We start from the raw sequence: 20,946 nt of genomic DNA, 5'->3' as shown, positions 1-20,946 counted from the left end.
GTAATTTTAGTTATCTCTTGGGTAATTATTTAGAATTCAACATTTTTTTTGTTGTTGTTGTTAATTCCAACACAAGTGTGCATTCATTCTTTAACTCACTGTCAATTGCCTTTGGTCTGTACAAATGCAAGTGCTGATTCACATAATAGCAACAATAGTTTCTGGTTGATGCTTTACTGTTCTTATCTTTCTTTCTCAGACTGTACCCCTGTTGATGTGCAGCACATCTATTGCCTGGCTATCTTTATGGTTATTGCTTCTTCCTCCATAGTCATCCTTTTGTTCTTTACCCCTTCATGCTGATATTCTACACATTAAAAAAAAAAGACACAAAAAACCCCCAAACCAAAAATCTGGTTGTTTCACCCGCTCTACCTATATACCACAGGATTCCAATCTGTCTTTTCAATCCAAATTGCTCTTGAGTTTCAGATTCATATATCTTAAGAGCAAGAAATATCTCCCTTTTTCTTCAACCTGCTTAAAATGAAACTTGTAATCTTTACTCTAAGCTATTCCTCTAATATTTTTATATACCCATTAATATCTTTAAATTATTCTTAGACTAGACCAAAAAATTTTCTTCATAGTACCCGTTTAAATCATTTGGAATTGATCAAACTTATAATTGTTTTTTAAATGGTTTTCCTTGGTTTGGTTGCACAATCTTCCAAACTATCCCTATGTAATACTGGTACTGATTTCCAAATGCACAATTGAAAGGGATCATGGCTTACTGTAACCTCCTTTAGAGCCTTTAACAGTTCCTTATTATCCATACAGTCAAGTTGTTCAGACTTCTCAGTGACCCAAAGGCTTACCTACATTTGGTCTCCACATTTCTATCTTGTGTTTTCTCCACACCCACCTTCCTTCCACCCCAAATCATACCAACCTGCTTACAGTTCCAGGATTTCTTGTTCTCATGATTCTGTACATTCTGTTCTTTGTCGGGATTCCTTTCTTTCTTTGCATACACTTGGGGAGCCTTTATTTATTTATTCTCCAGTCATCAGGCTAGCATCTCCTCCTCTGAGAACTCCTCTCTGTTCCACACTGTACTTGCTAAGAACTCCGAGCATTTCACACTATGCTCCAGTTGTTTACATAGTTTCCCTTCTACTAAACTAAGGGAAGCAGCTGCCATTTGTTTGAATGTATTTGTAGCTTTAGTGTCTAAATAGTGCCTGGTACATGCTAAATGAAAGAAGAAACTTCTGAAAAACATAAATATTTTCTTGTCTTCAGGATGTTTGTTATTATAGATGAAATGGGTTGTTAATACCACATTTTTTTTTCTCCTTGGAATCATGAATAGGCCCCACATCAACTACTTTCTGTAGTATGTTTCCATAGGACTACAAGAATAGGCTACAAAATATATAGTTATTCCACAGAAAGTAATATATTAATTCTACAATTTTAGTAACTGGGGCCCCCAAACCCTGTATCATTTGCTTTGTAATGAATGCGGGTTGTTAATATAGCTATATAATGGAGTTAGGAAAACAAAGACATAGAATGAAATTTAGTTGAAAGTATGCGTTGAGAAAGAGTTGAACAAGTGGTGAGATCCGGAGATATTTTGGGTAAAACTCAGAATTAGCAGGATTATGGGAAGTCCTGAAAGGATATGGAGGTAAGGAGCAGGGTAGGTGTAAGAAAAATAAACACACGTGTGCACAACACGTGGGCACATGAACACACACACCATCTGTTAATTGTTAATATGTCATTTGATTTAATACATAATAAAAACTCCAAGAGTTGGATATAGGCATTTTATAGATGAGGTAGGTAACAAGAGACACGAATAAGTTCCAAGGAGCTATGAAGCTGTAGCTAGAGTAGGCTGACAAGGAAGGTTCTTCCTTCACATCCTGCTGCTCTCCCTTTCCAGTCAGCTCCCAGAGCTGCTGTGCTGCTGCGTACAGCTTAGTCATCCACAAACAAATACAGTGTTTGCTTCTGTTTGCAATGGCCATGCATAGGTGCTTCATTTAGCGGTTCAGAGTAACACAACTACCATTTCATTTTCAGTTTAATGCCATTAAATCTATAAAACAATAGTTCATTTATTGATGATGCTAGTTAATGCATCATATGATTTCTCTTGAGTTTCTCTTGCAGAAACAACATGAAATAAATTTTAAATAGGTTTAGCAGGACAAGCTGACTTCCAAGTTTTTCTTGGTGTGCTCCGCTCCACTGCTGGCTCTGTTTGGAATCCAGAAAGGACTGCTGTCTGGTATAAAAGGCATTTTGCTCTTGTCGCCTCCTGGAGATTGCTCTGCCTGGCAGTTTTTCACTCTTCTGGGCAGGTATCCAGCTTGTGGTAGTGAGGTGGTTTTGTGGCAGAACTCCACAATTAACCACAAGTTCAGTGTCAACGGTAGGCTGCCACCGTCGTGGCTGTGATCCTTCAGATCTGCTGGTGTAGCCAGAGTTGAAGAAACTACTGCTTGTCCAAGGAGGGAGCAGGAAAGCTTGGAAAGACTCTGCATGGCTGTGTCTTGTTAAAGACTGAGCTTTTAGGTGTAAAACAACAACATCAGAATCTGGGAAATTTCAGATTAATAGCTAGAGATTTAAGACCTTTAACATTATTATATTTTTAAAACTCTTAGCAGTGAATTTTTGGCATAAATATAATTGTTATTCTACAAATTAGAATGTAAAAAGGAAAAATTTTCAAGTATTAAAATGTAGTCTTAGAGCAAAAGAAATCTAGGCATTATCACTTGAATTAAATTTTAAAAATCACCTACATTTCTTGTAAGAATTTAGTTTGTATTATAATTTAAGTCAAATGTGAGTATTTTTTATAAACTTAAGAAAAGTGTCCATTTCTTAATTTTGTGAAAATGAATGTTATATTTATAAAAATATGGAAAAATCTTGTTTTCTGTTAAATCTTTTAAAGGATTTCTATTAAAATTCTTTAATGAAACAAAAAGTTCAGAGAACATACAGCTGAAAGCTGATCTGTAAATCTGTTAAAATTGCTTTGAGAAACGTAAAATGTCCGATACTTGCAACAGGATGATGACTGTGTTGGTCAGGAGACTGAGCTCGTCTGAATAAGAGAATTTCCATACCTATATATGTTATAGGTATCTAGGTCAATATATTGGGACAACACACATATTTAATAAACAGGAATGATAACTCCAATTCTATGTTGCATAGCGTCATCTCTAGCCCCCCCTCATACCTGATATATCCTTTTTGTGTTTGTTTGTTTGGCTACCATATACTTTGTAGGCATAGGGTGCTTGGAGTTACTAGGGTGCATGAGTACAGAATTTTGAACTTGTTTGTTTCCCTTTCTAGATTCTCTTTTCTTCCTACTTTACTTAGGCAACCTCTGTTTGCCTTTCAGTACTGACCCAGATGTGACTTCCTTCACTGCTCCCAGACCCTTGTTTCTCACATGCTGGTCACATGACAGTCTAGGTCCTGAGAGCAAAGAGCCTAGTTCAGCTCTCCATCAGCTATTCTATTCCTGATCTTTAGCAGTTATTTCTACTCCTCTATGTTCCACTAGACTGTGGATCATTATCGTTACACTATCTTTGTTATCAGGGACCAGACACTTAATTAATGATTGCATCTACTAAGAACGGGATAGTAAATGTTTGTGGGGAAGAGTATTATAGAGGAAATGAAAGTGAGGGAATTAAAGTATAGAGATGAAAAAAAAATAGAAAGTATGGAGAGAACTATCATAGAGAAAGAGGGATAGTGAGATAGATGCACAGTGGGGGCATTCTGACAAGAATAATTTTTCTTTAATAGTTATCAATACTTGTAGTTGTTGTTGTTTTTGAGACAGGGTTTCTCTGTACATAAGGCTGGCCTTGAACTCACAGAGATCTGCCTGCCTCTGCCTCCCAAGTGCTGGGATTAAAGGCTTGTGTCAGTACCACTGCCAAGCAACTATAGCCAAATTTTTATGTGATATGCTGTACTTTTTAATAGTTTATGTGTATACACCCTATTTCCTAGAGACAGCTGTAACTTTGAGGAAGTTCTGAAGAATGGTTTATGGTCTTTATGTTTTTTTTTTTCTACAGTAAAGTAAGTATTCTGCAAAGAAATACTTGGTGAATTAAGAGTAAGGGGCTGGAGACATAGATAAAGTGCTTGCTGCACAAGGATCAGTTTAGATTCTTACCACCATTTGTCCAGTAGGCCTGGTATCTCACCTGTAATTCTAGCGCTAGGAAGCTAGAGATGCCATCCTTAGAGCAAGCTGGCTAGAAGACTGGAATTGGGGAACTCTGGCTTCAGCTAGCTAGAGATCCTCCCTCAATGAATAAGGTGGTAAATCTTGGGCCTCTGCATGCATACAGATATACCTCTTCTACCCATTGTATACCCCAACCCAGCATACACATATGGATACCATATACACAGATGCATTGAAAAACAAAGGAATAAATAAAAGGCAGATTCCATTCCGAGAAAGGTCCTAGTTAGAAAGGAAACATTGTTAACCTTTGGGCAACAGAGTTACTTGCATTTTCAAAACAGAATGATCTTTTTTATACTGGAGAAACATTTGTTTTTATTTTTTTCAGTCTGTTTTTTTTCAGTTTAATTCAGTAAATTCTCTCACTTTTTAAAAAAAAACTTACAAGATTCACATGCACCTTAAGGGAAAATATTAATATTAGAAATTTGGAACCTCAATAGCACTGGTTATTTATTCCTGAAGGTTTCTTTGATACTTAAGATGTGCCAGATTGCTTTCTATCTTTTTTCCTACAAAATCTGGGTTGCATTTTATTGAATTCTGTGAAGTTATGTTTAGGAAGAACATTTGGGATTTTTTAAAAAATATTTCCAAGTTGAGTTCAATTAACATTCCTTTTTCAGGGAGACTATTTCAGAGGTTTTAACCTTTTTTTTTTTCCCAACCAAGGGTTCCACAGATGGATTTATCTCAGAATAGGAAATGCTAGAGACCAACTGAGTGGTTTGAATATTTTTATTTAAAAAAAGAGCAGCCTAAGGCTGGGTGTGATGACATGTGCCTTTAATCCCAGTACTTGGGAGGCAGAGGCAGGTACATTACTGTGAGTTCAAGGCCAGAACAACCAGGGCTCAGTAGAGAGATCCTGTCTCAACAAACAAACACATACCAAAACAAAATGAAAACAGCCTATCATTTGCATAACAGGTCATGGTTGAAAGTGATAGCATAGAGAGGGAACAGTATTGCACATCTTTTAAAGAACTGGTAAATATTATTATCTTTTATTATCTTTTCAAGGCCTCTTAGTAAATATTTCATAATTTCTCTACTTCCATCTTTCTCTCCTTGGCTCCTCTGTGTTTTCATTCCTCCCACCTTCCCCTTTCTTTTGGTGTTTTGAGTTAGGGTGTATACTAGCCCAGATTACCCTTGAACTCATGATCCTCCTGCCTCAGCCTTCTGAGTGTTGGGATAATAGTCATGTACCACCATGCCTGGCTTCTCTTAGCTGTCAGAACCTGAGGAGTTGTCTGATTATGTAACTTGTCTGACAATAAAATGAGATACCCAGGTCTTATTCAACTTCCTATCCAATTCTTTTCTACTTATATTCCATAATTATAATTATAATAATCACCAAAAGTGCAGCAGTCAAGATTCATTGAAAACAGTTTGATTTTGGAAAGTAATTTCTGGGATTATTGCTCTAGAAAGGAATTGCTTTACTTCTGGGTTTTAGAGTCAGGAAATGCTCCTATCAAAAACAACCGTTGAAAATACAAGCCACAAGGATAGGGAATTAGTTACTAGAACATAGAGTAGAAGTAAAAATGGTTGAGATCAAACCTGAGAACTCTTTTGGCTTCACATCAATGACTAACGCCAGAGATCTCATCAGATGTAGAAGGCATTCTAACAGCTGGGCAGGCCCGAGTGCTGGAACTTCTCAAATGGAACTTGTAAGGAAACACAGATTGTAGGCAGGTAACATCTGCCAACGGTAAAAGTGTCCTTAGGCACTAAACTAATTTTTAGGGCCAGTTCTAGGCTCTGAGAATGAAAAGATCAGAACAGGGTCCCTCGAGAGTTAGGGGATGCATTTGTGGTTTATTGGATTGGGTATACCTTTAAGGGATATAGAACAAAACTCTCACCCTTTATATACATATGACAAATCTGGGTATTATTAGAAAAATATAATGCGTAAGGGGTTGCATTGCTTCAGAATGACTAAGGAGATGAGTGGTAAGCACCAGGATTCCATGTCATGGATCAACAATCTGAAAAGTGAAGATATCCACTTGAAAGTGCAGAGATAGAGATCAAGCTCAACTCAGGCAAAACAAGAATAGAGACAGCTAAGAGAAATTATATATGTCTATATATATCTCAGGATGAGAACTAAGGAAATCTATTAGTTGTTTAAGTTTGGCAGTAGAATAATTAATTTGCCCTCTAAGAAATGCAGCTTAGTAATCTTTGACAAAGTCTATAAATAGAGAAGGGAGCTATTATAAACACAGCTAGCTCATTATTTTTGTTAAGTAAACTTCTTATGGTCTTGTCACAATCCTTACATTTTATTTTAGAATCCTCAGGTACCGGGTTGGTGTATAGAGGGGTGTGCTTCATCCATTGGTTATTGAGAAGGTTGGAGTTTTAGACCTACAAAGATCTTGATGGCAGCGAAAAGATGTTTAAAGAACAGCAAAATAAAACAGTTTTGTGAAAGTGGCTTTGAATTCTATTTCCAGGCAACAGTCCTTTCTACAAACACCTTCATTTTCATTTATCAACACTGAAAATTTGGGTGGCACAAATAATTCAAAGGTTGATTGTATCAGTTGGAAAGGTGAATCCTAAAGATGCCTCTATGGTTTTGGAATGTTGTCATTATAGCTTTTAAAAACAAGAATATTTTAAAAGTCATCTAAGGGCGACCTATGTATCTCTCTTAGGATCTGATCCCTGTTACCCAGCTTCTTTGGGGGATGTGGATTGTAGCCCTGGAAAGGGGAAATAGATGAGATCTCCTGGTTAAACAGTGAGGGGGAGAGGAGTGGAGGATGGTAACATGAGGTATTGGGATGTGTGAGTTGGGGGAGGGACAGAAAAGGAAAGCAATCAATAAAAGAGATATCTTGATAGAGAGAGCCATTATGGGGATAGGGAGAAACTCCCACAAGGATGACTCCAGGTAAGACTCCTAGCAATAGTGGAAAGGGTGCTTAAACTAGTCTCCCCTGTAATCAGACTGGTGACTACCCTAATTGTCATCATAGAACCTTCATCCAGTAAGTAATGGAAGCAGATACAGAGACAAGCACTGGGCCGAGCTCCAATTGAAGAAAGGGAGGAGAGATTATATGAGCAGAGGGGTCAAGATCATGATGGGGCAACCCACAGAGACAGCTGACCGGAGCTAGTGGTAGCTAAACTGACAGAAAGCCTAGTCTGCATGGGACCAACCTAGGCCCTCTGCATGTGAATGACAGTTGGGTAGCTTGGTCTGTTGGTGGGGCCTCTAGCAGCGGGAGCAGGTTCTGTTCCTGGAGCATGAACTGGCATTTAGGAACCTATTCCCTATGGTGGGATGTCTCACTCAGCCTCGATACAGTGGGGGAAGAGCTTGTTCCTGCCTCAACTTGATGTGCCAGGCTTTGTTGATTCCCATGGGGTCAACGTTTTCTGAGTGGATGGGGGGGGGGTAGGGCAGAGAAAGAAGGTTGGGAGAGGAAACAGGAGGAGAGGAGGCAGGGGAAACTCTGGTTGGTATGTAAAATAAATAAAAAAAATACATAAAAGTCACCTAAGTTAAATTGCTTCCTTTTACGATGGAGCAGAATGAGTCTTTTTGAAAGCCATGACTTGCTTGTTATCAGGGCATGAACAGTAGGAGCCCGACTCAGGAAACAGCATCTGGTCCACTACTGTTTTCATGACCATGAATGTCTATTCTATCTCAGACGACAAGGTCAGATTTAAAGACAACAATGCAATGATGTTAATCTAAACCTGTTTAATAATTTGTTACTTTAGAAAAATTACCTAAAATGGGTATTTTAGTAATGTTGTTTTGTCATGCCCTTCTACACAAGGTCTAAATATATAGGCTGTTTCCTAGTTACTCTTCAACTGATTGTGTGTATGTGAGGGGGGGAGGGAGGGAGGGAGGGATCCTATGTAGAGGATTTAAAACACAAATTTGCTGAGTTTAGCCAAAATGAGCCCCCACCTTCATTTGTTCAGCAGGAAGAGACCCAATGATTTTTATCATTTACGCCATTAGGGTAACTACTGAACACTCTATTAAATATTTTTCCTCTATTCAATATATAGAAAAGCCAAGGAAATTCTGCTCTTTTCCCACAATTGTCAAACTCTGGTGTTAACCCATTACTGATTTCTATTATGTATTTGAACTATGACCATATATGAAAATGGTTTGCTTTAGGTCATGGCTGTGGGCTGAGTGAGATTAATTGGAGGAAAAATGGGCCTGTTTGTGGGATTTACCACACAGTAAGGTTTCTCATCTCCCTGGAAAAATGTGGAATTAGCTTTTTGAGAAAAGCAGGCCTGTCGTGAGGTTGAAGGGAGAGTTTTGGTGGAGGGAAGCAGTTCACAGTCTCTAAGGCAGTTATGCCTGGTTGGATTCCAGAGCAGTCGCTTTGGTCCAGCAAAGTTCTTTTCTCCCTCTTTTAAGTCTGTCTTCCCTACTTGAGTCTTTCCCAGCGTCGCCTGTTCCACTGGTCCTTTACAGAGGGCATCTTATTTGCCTTCTTTCAACGTCAGCCCATTCACATTGAGGAGTGGTCTTAGGACTATGGGGCTCCACCCTCCCTCCCCCCAACACACCAGTGCACACAAACAGGCTTAGTTGGGATGAACTTTTGGGACAGCAAATCTACGCTGTGGTGGGATGGAGGGTGTGAAGCTGCGCATGTGTGGCGAGGATGCCAAGCATAGGACTGGCTATCAGTTCTCAGTCTCATGGAAAGGGCTCCTCGGCGAGACACGCTGGCTGTCAGAGTGCACTCTGCACTCTCCGCCGCCCTCTCCTCTTGAGTTCCTGAAGGAATGGATCCCAGGCCTGCGCAGGGCCCGGGAGTCCAGGTGTAACAGCCGGAGTTTCTCCATCCTGGCTTGGCGTTGGCCGACCTCCCTCTTCACACCTCCATCCAGGCGGTCCCGAGGCACGCCATGACTCCACTCCCGCCTAGGGTCCGGTTCCCCGAGCCCTCGCAGGGACCTGACTGACTGTGGCAGCGCCTGGGACTGAGCTCGGGGTCTCGGGACTGCGGCCAGTCCCTGTGAGGCAGTCAGGGTGGCGGTGTCCCACTCTCGGGGACCCGCGCGCGCTCCCCGAGGGGGTTCCAATCTCTAAGCCTGACGCGGGGACGGGGCACAGGGCCTCTCGGGAGCGACCGGCCTGGCCGCGGGCGCGCGCTCCCCCGCGGGGGTCCCGGCTGCACATCCTGACGGGGGTGGCGGCCGCCCGAGTGGCGAGCGGCAGAGCCGCGAGAGCGCGCGGGACCGCGGGCGGGGCGCGCACCCGGCAGGGGCAGCCGCGGGGGAGGAGCGCCCGCTCGCGCGCCCAACGGACCAGGCTGCAGCCGTGAGGTAACTGCTGCAGCGCGCGGGAGCGTGGAGGCGCCGCCGTGGTCTCCCGTCCCAAGCGGGCGTCTTCAGCGGGGGAAAAAAGAAGAGGAGGCGTCCGCGGCGGCCCGGGACGCACAGGAGGCCCTCCCGCCACTCTCCCCCGCCAGCATGAGGCGGACGCCGCCGCCCCTCAGCCCGCGCGCAGGGGAGCCCGGGCGGCGGCGGCGGCAGGCGCAGCCCTGACCGCTCGGCGAAGCTCGGGGCGCCCGGAACGCGGAGGGCGCGGGGTCGGCGAGCGTCAGCGGCTCCCCGCGGCCCGGGGCCATGAGGAAGGACGAGCGCGAACGGGACGCGCCTGCCATGAGGTCCCCACCGCCGCCGGCGCCGGCCGCCACCACGGCCGCCTCGCCCCCCGAGAGCCTGCGCAACGGTTACGTGAAGAGCTGCGTGAGCCCGCTGCGGCCGGACCCCCCGCGCGGCTTCTTTTTCCACCTCTGCCGCTTCTGCAACGTGGAGCCGCCGGCGGCCTCGCTCCGCGCCGGGGCACGCCTCTCGCTCGGCGCCCTGGCCGCCTTTGTCCTGGCCGCGCTGCTGGGCGCGGGGCCCGAGCGCCGGGCGGCCGTGGCGGCCGGGCTGCGGGCGCTGCTGAGCGCCTGCTCGCTCAGCCTCAGCCCGCTCTTCAGCATCGCCTGTGCCTTCTTCTTCCTCACCTGCTTCTTGAGGCGCGCGCAGCGGGGCCCGGGCCGAGGCGCCGCGGGCTCCTGGTGGCTGCTGGCGCTGCCCGCCTGCTGCTACCTGGGCGACTTGGCGGCGTGGCACGGGTGGTCGTGGCTGCGCGGGGAGCCGGCGGCGGCGGCCGGCCGCCTGTGCCTGGTGCTGGGCTGCGTGGGGCTGCTGACGCTCGCCCCCCGCGTCCGCCTGCGCCACGGCGTCCTGGTGCTGCTCTTCGCCGGCCTGATGTGGTGGGTGTCGTTCTCCGGCCTCGGGGCGCTGCCGCCCGCGCTCAGGCCTCTGCTGTCGTGCCTGGTCGGGGGCGCGGGATGCCTGCTGGCCCTGGCCCTGGACCACTTCTTCCACGTCCGGGGAGTCTGTCCACCGCCGCGCTCGGCGGGCGCCGCGGAAGAGAAAGTGCCGGTGATCAGACCCCGGAGGAGGTCGAGTTGCGTGTCGCTGGGAGAAAGCGCCGCCGGTTACTATGGCAGTGGCAAGATGTTCAGGAGACCGTCGTTGCCTTGCATTTCCCGGGAACAGGTAGGGATGTGGGGCGAGCAGGGGCTGCCGGGAGGGGGAGCGCCGCTGGGGAAGCGCGCTGGCTCTGGGTGGAAAGTAGGGGACAGAAACCGCTGACCCCAGTACGGGGGCCCTGGGGGAGCCGGATCGGGGGCTTTTTATCAGGGCGAGGAGCGGATCAGCCCGCTCTCGGGCTAGACTTCCGCAGGTGGAGGGGGAGTTTTCCAGACCGAGGTGACTGCCTTGAGCTTTCCTAGGCGGACTGCCGCCGCTTCGGACGTGGCTAGGCTCCTGCACATGGCATTTTGGTGCCGTTTGTCTGCTTGCTATCGCAGTGAGGCTGCCTGCCAGAGGTGACGAGCAGCCTTCAGAAGGAGAGTGTGTGCAGACTTGTCACAGTGCAGGGCTCGTCAGGAATGGTGATGACCGAGAGGACAGATGAGTGTTTCCTTAGTTAACAGAAGAGTTTTGGAATTGAGACTTGACTTAGATGAATAGGCAGCAGAACACAGCAATGCAATTTTGAAAAGTGCTTTTACAGACTAACTCATGGACTTGTGTATTTCTTGCATAATTAGGAGAGAAGGTTTTAGCAATTTAACCTTTAAACTTAGTAATGTGTGTGGAAAGATGCCCGAGACATTTCCTCCCCAACCCCATAGGCTTTCATTTTTTTTTTTTTAAAAAGAAATTGGAATCATCACGAGGGAATGAACTTGCATCTCTATAGCGTTGGGGAATGCACATATGGCGCCAAGAGTATAGCCACTCCGTATAGAACACTTTAGTGCCAATACTTTCCCTTCATTGTTTCGGATCTTCCCAAGGACTACCTTTGGTTGGGTAACATTAACGTTAGTTTAGACAGGCGTGTTTTCAGAGGAACGGAAGATACAGGGCCACAGAAGTGGCAGCCTTAGGGTCTGATGAGATTTCGCACTTCTAGGAGGTGTGTTCTGTGCAACTTTGAGGGCACTCCTAGGAGCTGTCTGGAGGAATGTGTCAGATTTTGCTGAGTAGTGATATTTTTTACACTGTGACCCAGTAGACGGGAAACAAACGTGTCTTGTTCTTTACACGTTTGAGGCAATGATCTCTCTGTCTTGTGTTCTCTTCGAAATAATCTGTGAGCCACTACATTGATTTTATGGCCTGCTGGACACTGATCTATGAATAATAGGTAGTGTTTTCGTGAGACATTTTTCTGTTGCTCCTTGCTTTTTTTTTCTTTGATACAGAGCCTTGCTGTGTATTAGTAAGCCTTGAACTGGAGGACCCTCCTGCCTCCTACTCCTGAATGTACTACTTTGCTTGGCTTTAACCACTCTTTGCTCTATTATTATTTGGCCAGATGCTAGGGGAAAAAAAAAAACAAAACAGTTACACCTTTTGTCTAATACACGTTTACTATCAGCAATAATAGACAATGTGTAGAAAAATGTTTATTAAGTGAAAACTTGTTAGAAGACTAGCTGTCTTTCTGATGATGTCAGCTATTTTCATAGATTGGAATACATTTGATTTTTATGTGACTAGATTGCATTTTTAACTTTGGAAAAGCCTTTTAGCATAGTTTCACCACTTTTGTAGAGAAATTAATTTTAGGAAAACACAGTTTAAATATTTTGGTTGTAATTTGTTTGTAAGTTTTGAGCTTTTAGGTCTGTTCTTTTGTAAATTGAAAAATTCTAGGAAAAATTCTTTTCCTAGTCTGGTTCTCTTGTTATCAAAGCAACTTTCCCCCCTACCCTTTAAGAGCAGTATTATTTCAGATAATATCACTTATTTCTTAGAGTAGAAAACCCTTACCCAATTCTGATCTTCAGTAGAAACATTTTGAACGACTTAAAGTATATGCTCATAGTTGAGAGGCTTATCTTTGGCTTACTGTTTAATAATCTGAGTAATACTATTTGGGCATTTCGAGATAAGGGTATTTAGTCTTGCAAAGATTACAGTACAAGAATCTTTATGCTGTTGTTGAAGTTTAACATAGAGGACTTGTGTATTTGTTTTGCTGTGTTTTATGATGGAAAGTTAAGACATCAGTACTTTTATGGAAGTAGAAGATCAAGTGGTTTTCTAATTGCTCAAGTGTTACATATGATGATTATAAAAATATTTTTCTGGTTTCAGAAAGTGACAAATAAGAATTTAGGTGAAACTTGTTGCAAGAGAAAATGATCTGGATTCACAGGCAGAGGTTCAAGGATCAAGTCTTGGCCTTCCTGTTTAAATTTGGAGACATCAGTGAACTTCTCTGTGTCTGTGTACCAGTAGAAAAATTCTATAATATTTTCTAATTCTAAATTAATTTCATTCAGTGGTTTCATACTTTCAGTAGTATATAAATAAAAGTATATGGAGTCACAGATGTATAATTTTTAAAAGTTTTATTTTAATATTGAAGATTGTTACTGCTATATATTTTTCAAGGTATGATGGGGAAAAATGAACAAAACTGTATTTTTTAGAGAGAACTTTCTTTTAAAAAGTGAATTCTTTATCTTTCAAAATTGCTTTACATGAGGCCTTATGGTTAGAGAAGAGGACTCATGGCTTTTTACTTTTCAGAAAGTCTTGTTTCTACTAATTTCTGATGAGAGATGTTTTACTAATGAGCATTTGTTTAGTGATGGCTCTTCTTTCTTTGAAACAATGAAGAGGTTCCTTAATGATATATGCAAGGATGAAAATGTATGTGTGGGAAGAGACAGGAATGAAGGGTGGCCCTTGTACCTTTGAACTGCCCAAAGCATGACACAAACAACGGTTGAGAAGCCATAGTTGTCACAGGCTCAGCAGACGGAACTGTAGACTATAAAGTCATTTAGGCTCTGTTTGCTCATGCATCACCATGTTTTATGCCATTGTGATATTTTGCATAACTTTAATAGTTTTAGAGTTTTTTCTGTTAATTAAACATTTATATTCTAAAAAGTAAATTCCTATGATAAAATTGTTGAAATATTTTCTAGAATTTAAATGTCTTAATTAACATCTTTGAAAACACTTAAAAACTGCAAAGCAACATAAATGTTTTTATATACATGAGAATAGAATTAGAGTAATATTTGGCTTTTTGAATGTTAGTTAAGATGCTGAAAATAATGGCATGACTGTAAAATATTTATGTTATATTCATATTATTAAAATATGGTGTATATGTCAATTCTTAGTTAACATGCTTAGGAATTTAACATTAAAATCTAATTATTGCTGACTGTAGTTTCTGGAGGGTTAATAGAAACAGTAAATTTACAGCATGCCAAGAGTAGGCTGAAGCTAAGAGGAAGTTTAAAAAAAAGTCAGTTGTCTATATGATAGCTGTGACAGGAATTGAACTATATTTCTGATCCATTTCAGTGATATATTTTAGAGTGTGGTGGTCAGCTTTGCAGCACTGCCATTGAATGTGTGATTTTTTTTTTTAAAATGTGAGGTTTAGAAAAATGAAAGTTAGTGTGTAAGATATTTTTCTATACCTAAAATGCCAAGTGCTTTCTAAATGGTTAGGTAAATATTTAAAGATCCTGTGGCCTTAATGCTCATAAATATTCTTTAAAGTGCTAATTTTATTTGAAAAAAGTGTGCATATGTAATGTGAAAACTTAAAAAAAGATTTTAAAGTGTGATTATTTAATGTCTTCAATAATTTGCAAGGCATAACCCACTCTATGTTTTTTTAATAATATTGTAAAAGTTTAGAAGTTTATTTCATAGCCTCAGTGAGCCTTTTAGTTTGTGCCCGCATTTGTTAGTAACAACAGCCTACATAACAATTTTCTCCTCTTGGTTGTGTGCTGCCACCAGGTCTCATTCAAGAATAGAGATTTGGCTAGGTTCCTCATCCTCTTAAAAAAACCTCAATGGCTTTACACAAGCTAAAGTTCATGCCGTTGACCATTGCTTGCAAGGACTCTCATAACCTGCTTTAGTTTATTATTATGAATTTATTACTCATTTTTATTTTAGGATTTGTGGATCACCATCCCAGTGTTCATATTAGTTCTAGCTATTTGAAGTTTGCTTATTATTAATGAGCTTGTTGTAGACTTTTTTCCTTTTTATCTTTCCTAATAGTCGAGTTCTTCTTTAGGGAATAAGTAGGAATAAGATATTTGAACAGATAGTACCTAATATGTAAGTGGAGAATAAATATGTACTGTTGCAGACCTGACCATATTTAAGAATACAAGTTGATTGTGTGGTAGAATATTTTTAATTATATTGGATAGTAACGTTTCTGTAGCATGTTTTTATATACGGAGTGAAAATCACCCACAAGTAAAGCTGTGAAGTTTATTTTCGTTTTCCTTAGGCTGACTTCTCCAGTGATGGGGCTCATCTCTTGTTCCCTTTCCCTTTTTCCTTTTCTTTACCAGGTCAGCCTATTTTGCTAGTACTCTCCAGGCTTTCTATGTCCCCTTTAAAAAGAGAGAATTTCCATATGCTGAAAAGCTTACTTGAGTGTAAATGTTTGTATAGCTGATCCTGGAGAAATTTAGAGTTTAATTGAAATCTCATTACAAAGAAAGGAAAGAAACTGAACCTCAGAAGAATGAGAAGATTGACTCCAGTTTATGATTTAAGATACTGTGAGTGTGAGGCCTAGAGCCTAGATATTGACATCTAGTCCACCTATACTTTCCACAAGCGCCCGTGTGCCTGCCTGCAGCCATAGTGTTCTAAAGCTGTTTCTAATTTTCCAGGTATTTTCAGTTATGTGATAAAGAGCAATGTCCGTAGTTTCAGGAAATCTGGAGAAATAATCGGAGAGACAGGGGAGGAGATTCAGGAGGGTGCCTTGAAAACCAGAGTCCATAATAATCATCTTGAAGATGAACATTACATGCTATATACCTGACTTGTCAGTGTGTGGCTAGTCTCAAACTCCAGTGCTGTCCCGGCCAACCTGACAATGAATCTCAGAGCAGAGAGTGGAGAGAGGGTAGGGAACAGAAGTGAGCTGGCAGAGGCCTGCTGGACCAGGGTGCCTGCATAGCTGAGCAGAACTATGGGGAGCTGGATTCTGTCTGTGGGTACTTCTCGGCAGTTTATAGCCTTGAGCTGCTGTTCACTGTGTTATTTACAAGCATACCTAGGATTATGAAGGTGTTTGTTTGAAGCCTGTTATTCTTATAGACCTACCAAAAGTCAGAAAGTATATCTCCCAGTGTTTTTGTTTTCTTCTGCAGCCTAGAACTTTTCTTATCAGCACTGAATTTTCTAGGAGGTAGTCTATCTTTATAGGTTTCTTCTCTTGATCACCTACATTATATGTTTGACTAGTTGTTCATGACATGCATTTCATACAACTTGCATTCAGCACATTTCAAATGTATTTAATTATAATTGAAATTTTAAACAAGAAATAAATCTATATTACCTGTATATTTTTACATAATTTAGAGGAAATAAATAAATAAATTTAGAGGTAACATGGTCACTGCTTGCTTCCCTTTAAAGCCCTTTCTTCCCCCATCTTCATTCATCACATCCTTCTCTCTCAGGCATTATCCCCACTCTGTTCACTTCCTTGCTTATCTTGTAACCGTCTATGAAAGTGTACCTAAATAATATCTGTAATCTTGCTTGCTCTTTAACTTTATATAAAATAGAAATATAGTGCATACATCCATCTATAACTTTACATTTTGCTTGACAATTTCTAAGATAGATTTATGTTGAAGTGGATAGTTGTAGTTTATTTTTCAGTGTTGTGTATTATTTCATTGCCAGAACATTGTAAATTTACTTACTCTTTTTATTGCTTGTAGACCCTTGGGTATTTTTCAGTTTTTTTTCTTTTGCTATTATGAAAATTCTTGTTATTATCTCCTGTTAGAAGTGTGTATGTGTGTGTAGAAGTAGAATTGTTAGGTTGCAAGATGTGTTCATATTCAGCTCTAATGTCTATAAGCAGAGTAAATAGTACTCTAAAGATGTCTGTGTTCTAATTCCATGAGTTTGTATGTTACCTTATATACATAGTGGAGGGACTTTACAGTTGAGATCAAGTTAAGGATTTTGAAATGGGGAGATGATCTAGGATTATCTGGTGGGCCTGGTGTCACACAGGTCTTTTAAAAGGAGAATGTAGGCAGACTTTACTTCTGGCTAGTTCCCAAATAACCAACACAAAGACGCAGCATTAATAAATAATAAGTGCTCAGCCAATAGCTCAGGCTTGTTACTACCTAACTCTTAACATTTAATTTAGTCCATATTTCTTATCTATTCTTTGTCACATTGCTTGGTCCCTTTTCACAATACAGCATGCCCATCTTGCTTCTCTCTGTGTCTGCTCACAGACTTAACTCTGCCCTTCTTACTCCCAGCATTCTCGGTTTGACTCTCCTGCCTAACCTTATCCTATTCAGTTTATTAAACCAATCAGAGTAACACATATTCACAATGCACAGAAGGAAAAGAGAGAAGCAAGAGGGCAGAGAAGGCAATGGGGCAGTGGGAATGGGGCTGGAGTAAGGCAGTGTTAGGCTTCAGTTAGTCTGCTAGTTTGAACTCTACTGGTTCTGTTGTTATAAGGATCATGAGCCAAGGAAAGCTAGCCAGGAAAGAAGCTGGGAAAGGCAAAGGGCAGATTTCTTCAGAAAGTTAGTGAATCCCTGCCAACCCCTTCACTTAGGTCAGAGAGACCTATGTCAGTCAGATTTCTGTCCTGTAGAGCTGTGATACAGTTGGCTCATTTGTGTCTTTAAGTTTGTTTTGTTACTGGGATGTACTAGATTGCTAGAGCTGTAGCAAGAAAGTACCACAAGCCTGGCAACTTGAAGACTTTAAATAGCCTTACATTTCTGGAGACTAGAAGATCAAGATCAAGGTGCCTCCAGGCTTGGTTCCTTCTGAAGACTTCTGTAACATTTTTATGACTTGTCATTTTAGCTATGCCAAAGATTCTAAAATGGCAAATACAAAGTATTTCAGGGCGGTCACACAGTAATAATAGAAGATATATAAAGAATTACAATTTGATGTGGCAATTTATGTAATAAAGGTATGAACTAGGTATCACAAGACTGTCATACAAGAGACAGCCAACCTTATATACAAGTTTGAAAGCCTTCAAGAAGTATGCAACAATTGAACTTAAATTTTAAAGGAAGTTTCTTGATATAATGAAAATAAAAACAAATTAAAATTTTTACCTTTTGTGTTTTTACAAGGAAGTTTAAAAAAAATCTCTTGTTATCTCCACTTCTTTCTAAATATAAAAATATGTGATTTTTAAAAATCAACCTAGATTCTGAAAAGTCGCTAATCAGTACTAACAACCAAAACAGATATTAAGTTCTCCACCAGAAATACTAACATTAATAGTAAAAAATAATTCAGGAAAATTTTACCTAGGTTTAGAAAAGAGATTATTATAGTATGGATTGTAAAGTGCTTACCACTCCTGTGAACTAAGTACTGGGCCCTGTTGTGCAGCTGGAAACTGAAGTGATTAATTTTCCCCAATCACTTAACCTTGCATGTAGAAAATACTCTGAGGTGCTAAGTACAGTTTGTGGTGTAGAACATGTAGCACAGATAATAAAAACCCAGAGACAGATACTGTATTCAACCTGAAGATCAGAAAAGCAAAGCAGCCAGGCCACCAGAGAGCTCTTATCTCTAAGAAATCCTCAGACTGAAAGAGAACGAGTTCCTGTCTCATCCTGGTTTATATTCCTATTTCTGGCATTAAAGGTGTAGGCCACCATCACCTGGATCTGTTTCTGCATTGATCTTGTGTAGCCCAGGGTGTCTTTGAACTCACAGAGATCCATCTGCCACTGGCTCCCAAATCCTGGGATTAAAGGTGTGTGACACCACTGCCTGGCCTCCAGTGGCTTAGTTTTACCTTCTGCTCTTCAGGCAAGCTTTATTTGTAAAACATAAGTAAAATATCACCGTAAGAACATGCCTCTGAGAAATATCCCAGTTCAGGGGGCAGGCGAGATAGCTCAGTCAGCATTGTTGAGGGGACTGGAAAGATAGTTCAGTCAGTAAAGTTCTTGCTGTGCAAACCTGAGTTTGATACCCAGAACCCATTTAAAGAGCCTGATTGTGGACATGCATGTTTACAATACCATTGCTACAGAGGTGGAGACAGGAGGATCCGTAGGGTCTTCTGCCTATCTAGTCTGATTGATGAGCTCCAAGGTAATGGAATATCATATAATAAAGGAAGTGGATGGTGTTTTTGAAGATGCACTAGAGGTTGCCCTGTGGCCTTATAAGCACATACACACGTACCCCTGTAAATATAAACAAGCACACATTAAAAAAACTCCCCATTGACACAAACTAGAAGTCAAACATTTAAAAATATCTTTTGTAAAAATCTGTAAAACTGCAGTTGTTGAATTGGTATGATAAGAAAATATTAGGACTGGATGTATAGCTCAGTTGTAGAGCAGTTGCCTTGTATATTTGAGCTCCTGGGTTTGCTCTCCAGCCCTACCAAAAACAACAACAAAAAAACCCTTAAGACTTAATACACCGCCAGATAATCAAAGTAGGAAGCCTGTGAGGTTATCAGACATTGAAATCAATGTTCGCTTGAAGAGTTTCTCCCATCTTCAAAGACCTTAGATATTTACGTCTGTCCTATATATTGTGCTAGAATATAAAGCCTAGGCCTGTTGAAAGGAACCAGTAGAAAGCCTTACATAAAGCTACTTCCTTTACAAGTGCTACTTGTTCTATGGTAAAGGTACATTAATTAAATGTGGCCTTGAAGATTGGATTCCTAGTTTGACTTTGGCATAAGGGAGCCAAGAAGGGTTAAATAAATCTCCCCTGAAGATATTTATATATTATCACAAGAGGGCTTCAATGTGTGTGTATGTGTACAAACATATATATTAATTTTAAACCTAACTTGAGGTCGAATTTTATAATCAGTTTTTTATGTTCACAGTTTGTTCACAGTAAGTACATTTACGTATTGTGTGGACATTAACCACCATTTATATATAGAATGGCTTGCCTTTCCAAACTAAGCAGTATTCTATACCTGCTAAACTAATAACTCTTCATTCCACTCCTTCTTCAAGCCCCCAGCCACCAACATTTTCCTTGATGTCTCTGATTTGACTACTTTAGGAACTCCATATAAATTGTCAAATAATAGTTGTCCTTTTGTTACTGGTTTATTTCACTTATACATGATTTCAGGGTATATATGTTGCAGCATATCTTAGAATTTCCTCGCTTTATGTGACTAAATAATCTAAGTGTATGCCACATGTTTTTAAATCTGTTCATTTGGTTGCTTCCACATTTTAGCTCTTGTGAATAATACAATGTTGTAAACATGGATGATTGAATTTCTGCCATCAGTTCTTTAGGGCATTTTCCTAGAAGTAGAACTGTTGAATTCTGTCTACTGTACCACAAGCGGCTGCCTTATTTTATATTATTTTCCTGAGTTACTTATTTATATTATTATTTTAAAAATTTATTCTTTGAATTATAGGCAGGCAGCTAGAATAAGAATATGTAATCTCACAGGGTAATGATCTGAGTATCAGGAATGTTAGAGGAAGACCGGAGATGCTTTCAAGAATACAGAGGCCTCAAATTGACAGGAACCAAACAAAATCTTTTTAAAAATTTGTTTTTATTTTGTGTTCTTTGGCGTTTTGTCTGTATATTTGTCTGTGTGAGGGTGTCAGATCTCCCGGAACTAGAGTTACTATGGGTTGTGAGCTATCGTGGTGCTGGGAGCTGAACCTGGAAGAGCAGACAGTGCTCTTAACTTATGAGTCATTTCTCCAGCCCCTGACGAAATCTTGATATAACCTCCTAACTACAATAGTCTGTTACTTTATTCTCAAAGTTTATGAAAATTGAAGCTTATGGAATGTGTTTGATTTTTTCCCCTCATTTCTCATTGTACTTCCTGATAAACTATTCATGACCTTCTCCCAACAATACAGTATAAATGTCATCTTTTTTTTGCTTGTTTTTTGAGATAGAATCCTGTAGCCTAGGCTGGCCTTAAACTTGGTTTGTAGTCAAGGGTCATCTTGAATTTCTGGTCTTCTTGCCTCTACCCACTGAGTGCTGAAATTATAGAAAGGCCTATCTATGTTTTACAATATTATGCTTGGAAAATATTA

At 40.9% G+C, this 20,946-nt stretch overlaps 2 protein-coding genes across 2 annotated transcripts in view; one reads left to right on the top strand and one right to left on the bottom strand.

The window, feature by feature from the left end:
- Nucleotides 1–1,823: 1,823 nt before the first annotated feature.
- LOC146893429 (uncharacterized) lies at nt 1,824–9,909 on the bottom strand. The gene is given in 5 exon segments (XM_087908698.1): nt 1,824–2,517; nt 9,027–9,292; nt 9,410–9,442; nt 9,444–9,772; nt 9,828–9,909. Coding segments are annotated over 5 exon segments (1,068 nt in total). The 3' UTR covers nt 1,824–2,159.
- Pde3b (phosphodiesterase 3B) overlaps nt 9,838–20,946 on the top strand; it is a 121,379-nt gene continuing 110,270 nt past the window's right edge. The window contains exon 1 of the mRNA XM_085692939.2: nt 9,838–10,834. Coding sequence (XP_085549065.2) covers nt 9,908–10,834 — 927 coding nt within the window. The 5' untranslated portion in view covers nt 9,838–9,907. The remainder of the gene's footprint in view (nt 10,835–20,946) is intronic.

This window comes from Myodes glareolus, chromosome 7 (assembly GCF_982192425.1).
Source record: "Myodes glareolus chromosome 7, mMyoGla1.1, whole genome shotgun sequence".
NCBI classification, from domain to species: Eukaryota; Metazoa; Chordata; class Mammalia; order Rodentia; family Cricetidae; genus Myodes; species Myodes glareolus.
Note: the sequence above shows the minus strand (reverse complement) of the source record. Positions and strands in the feature narration are given on the sequence as shown.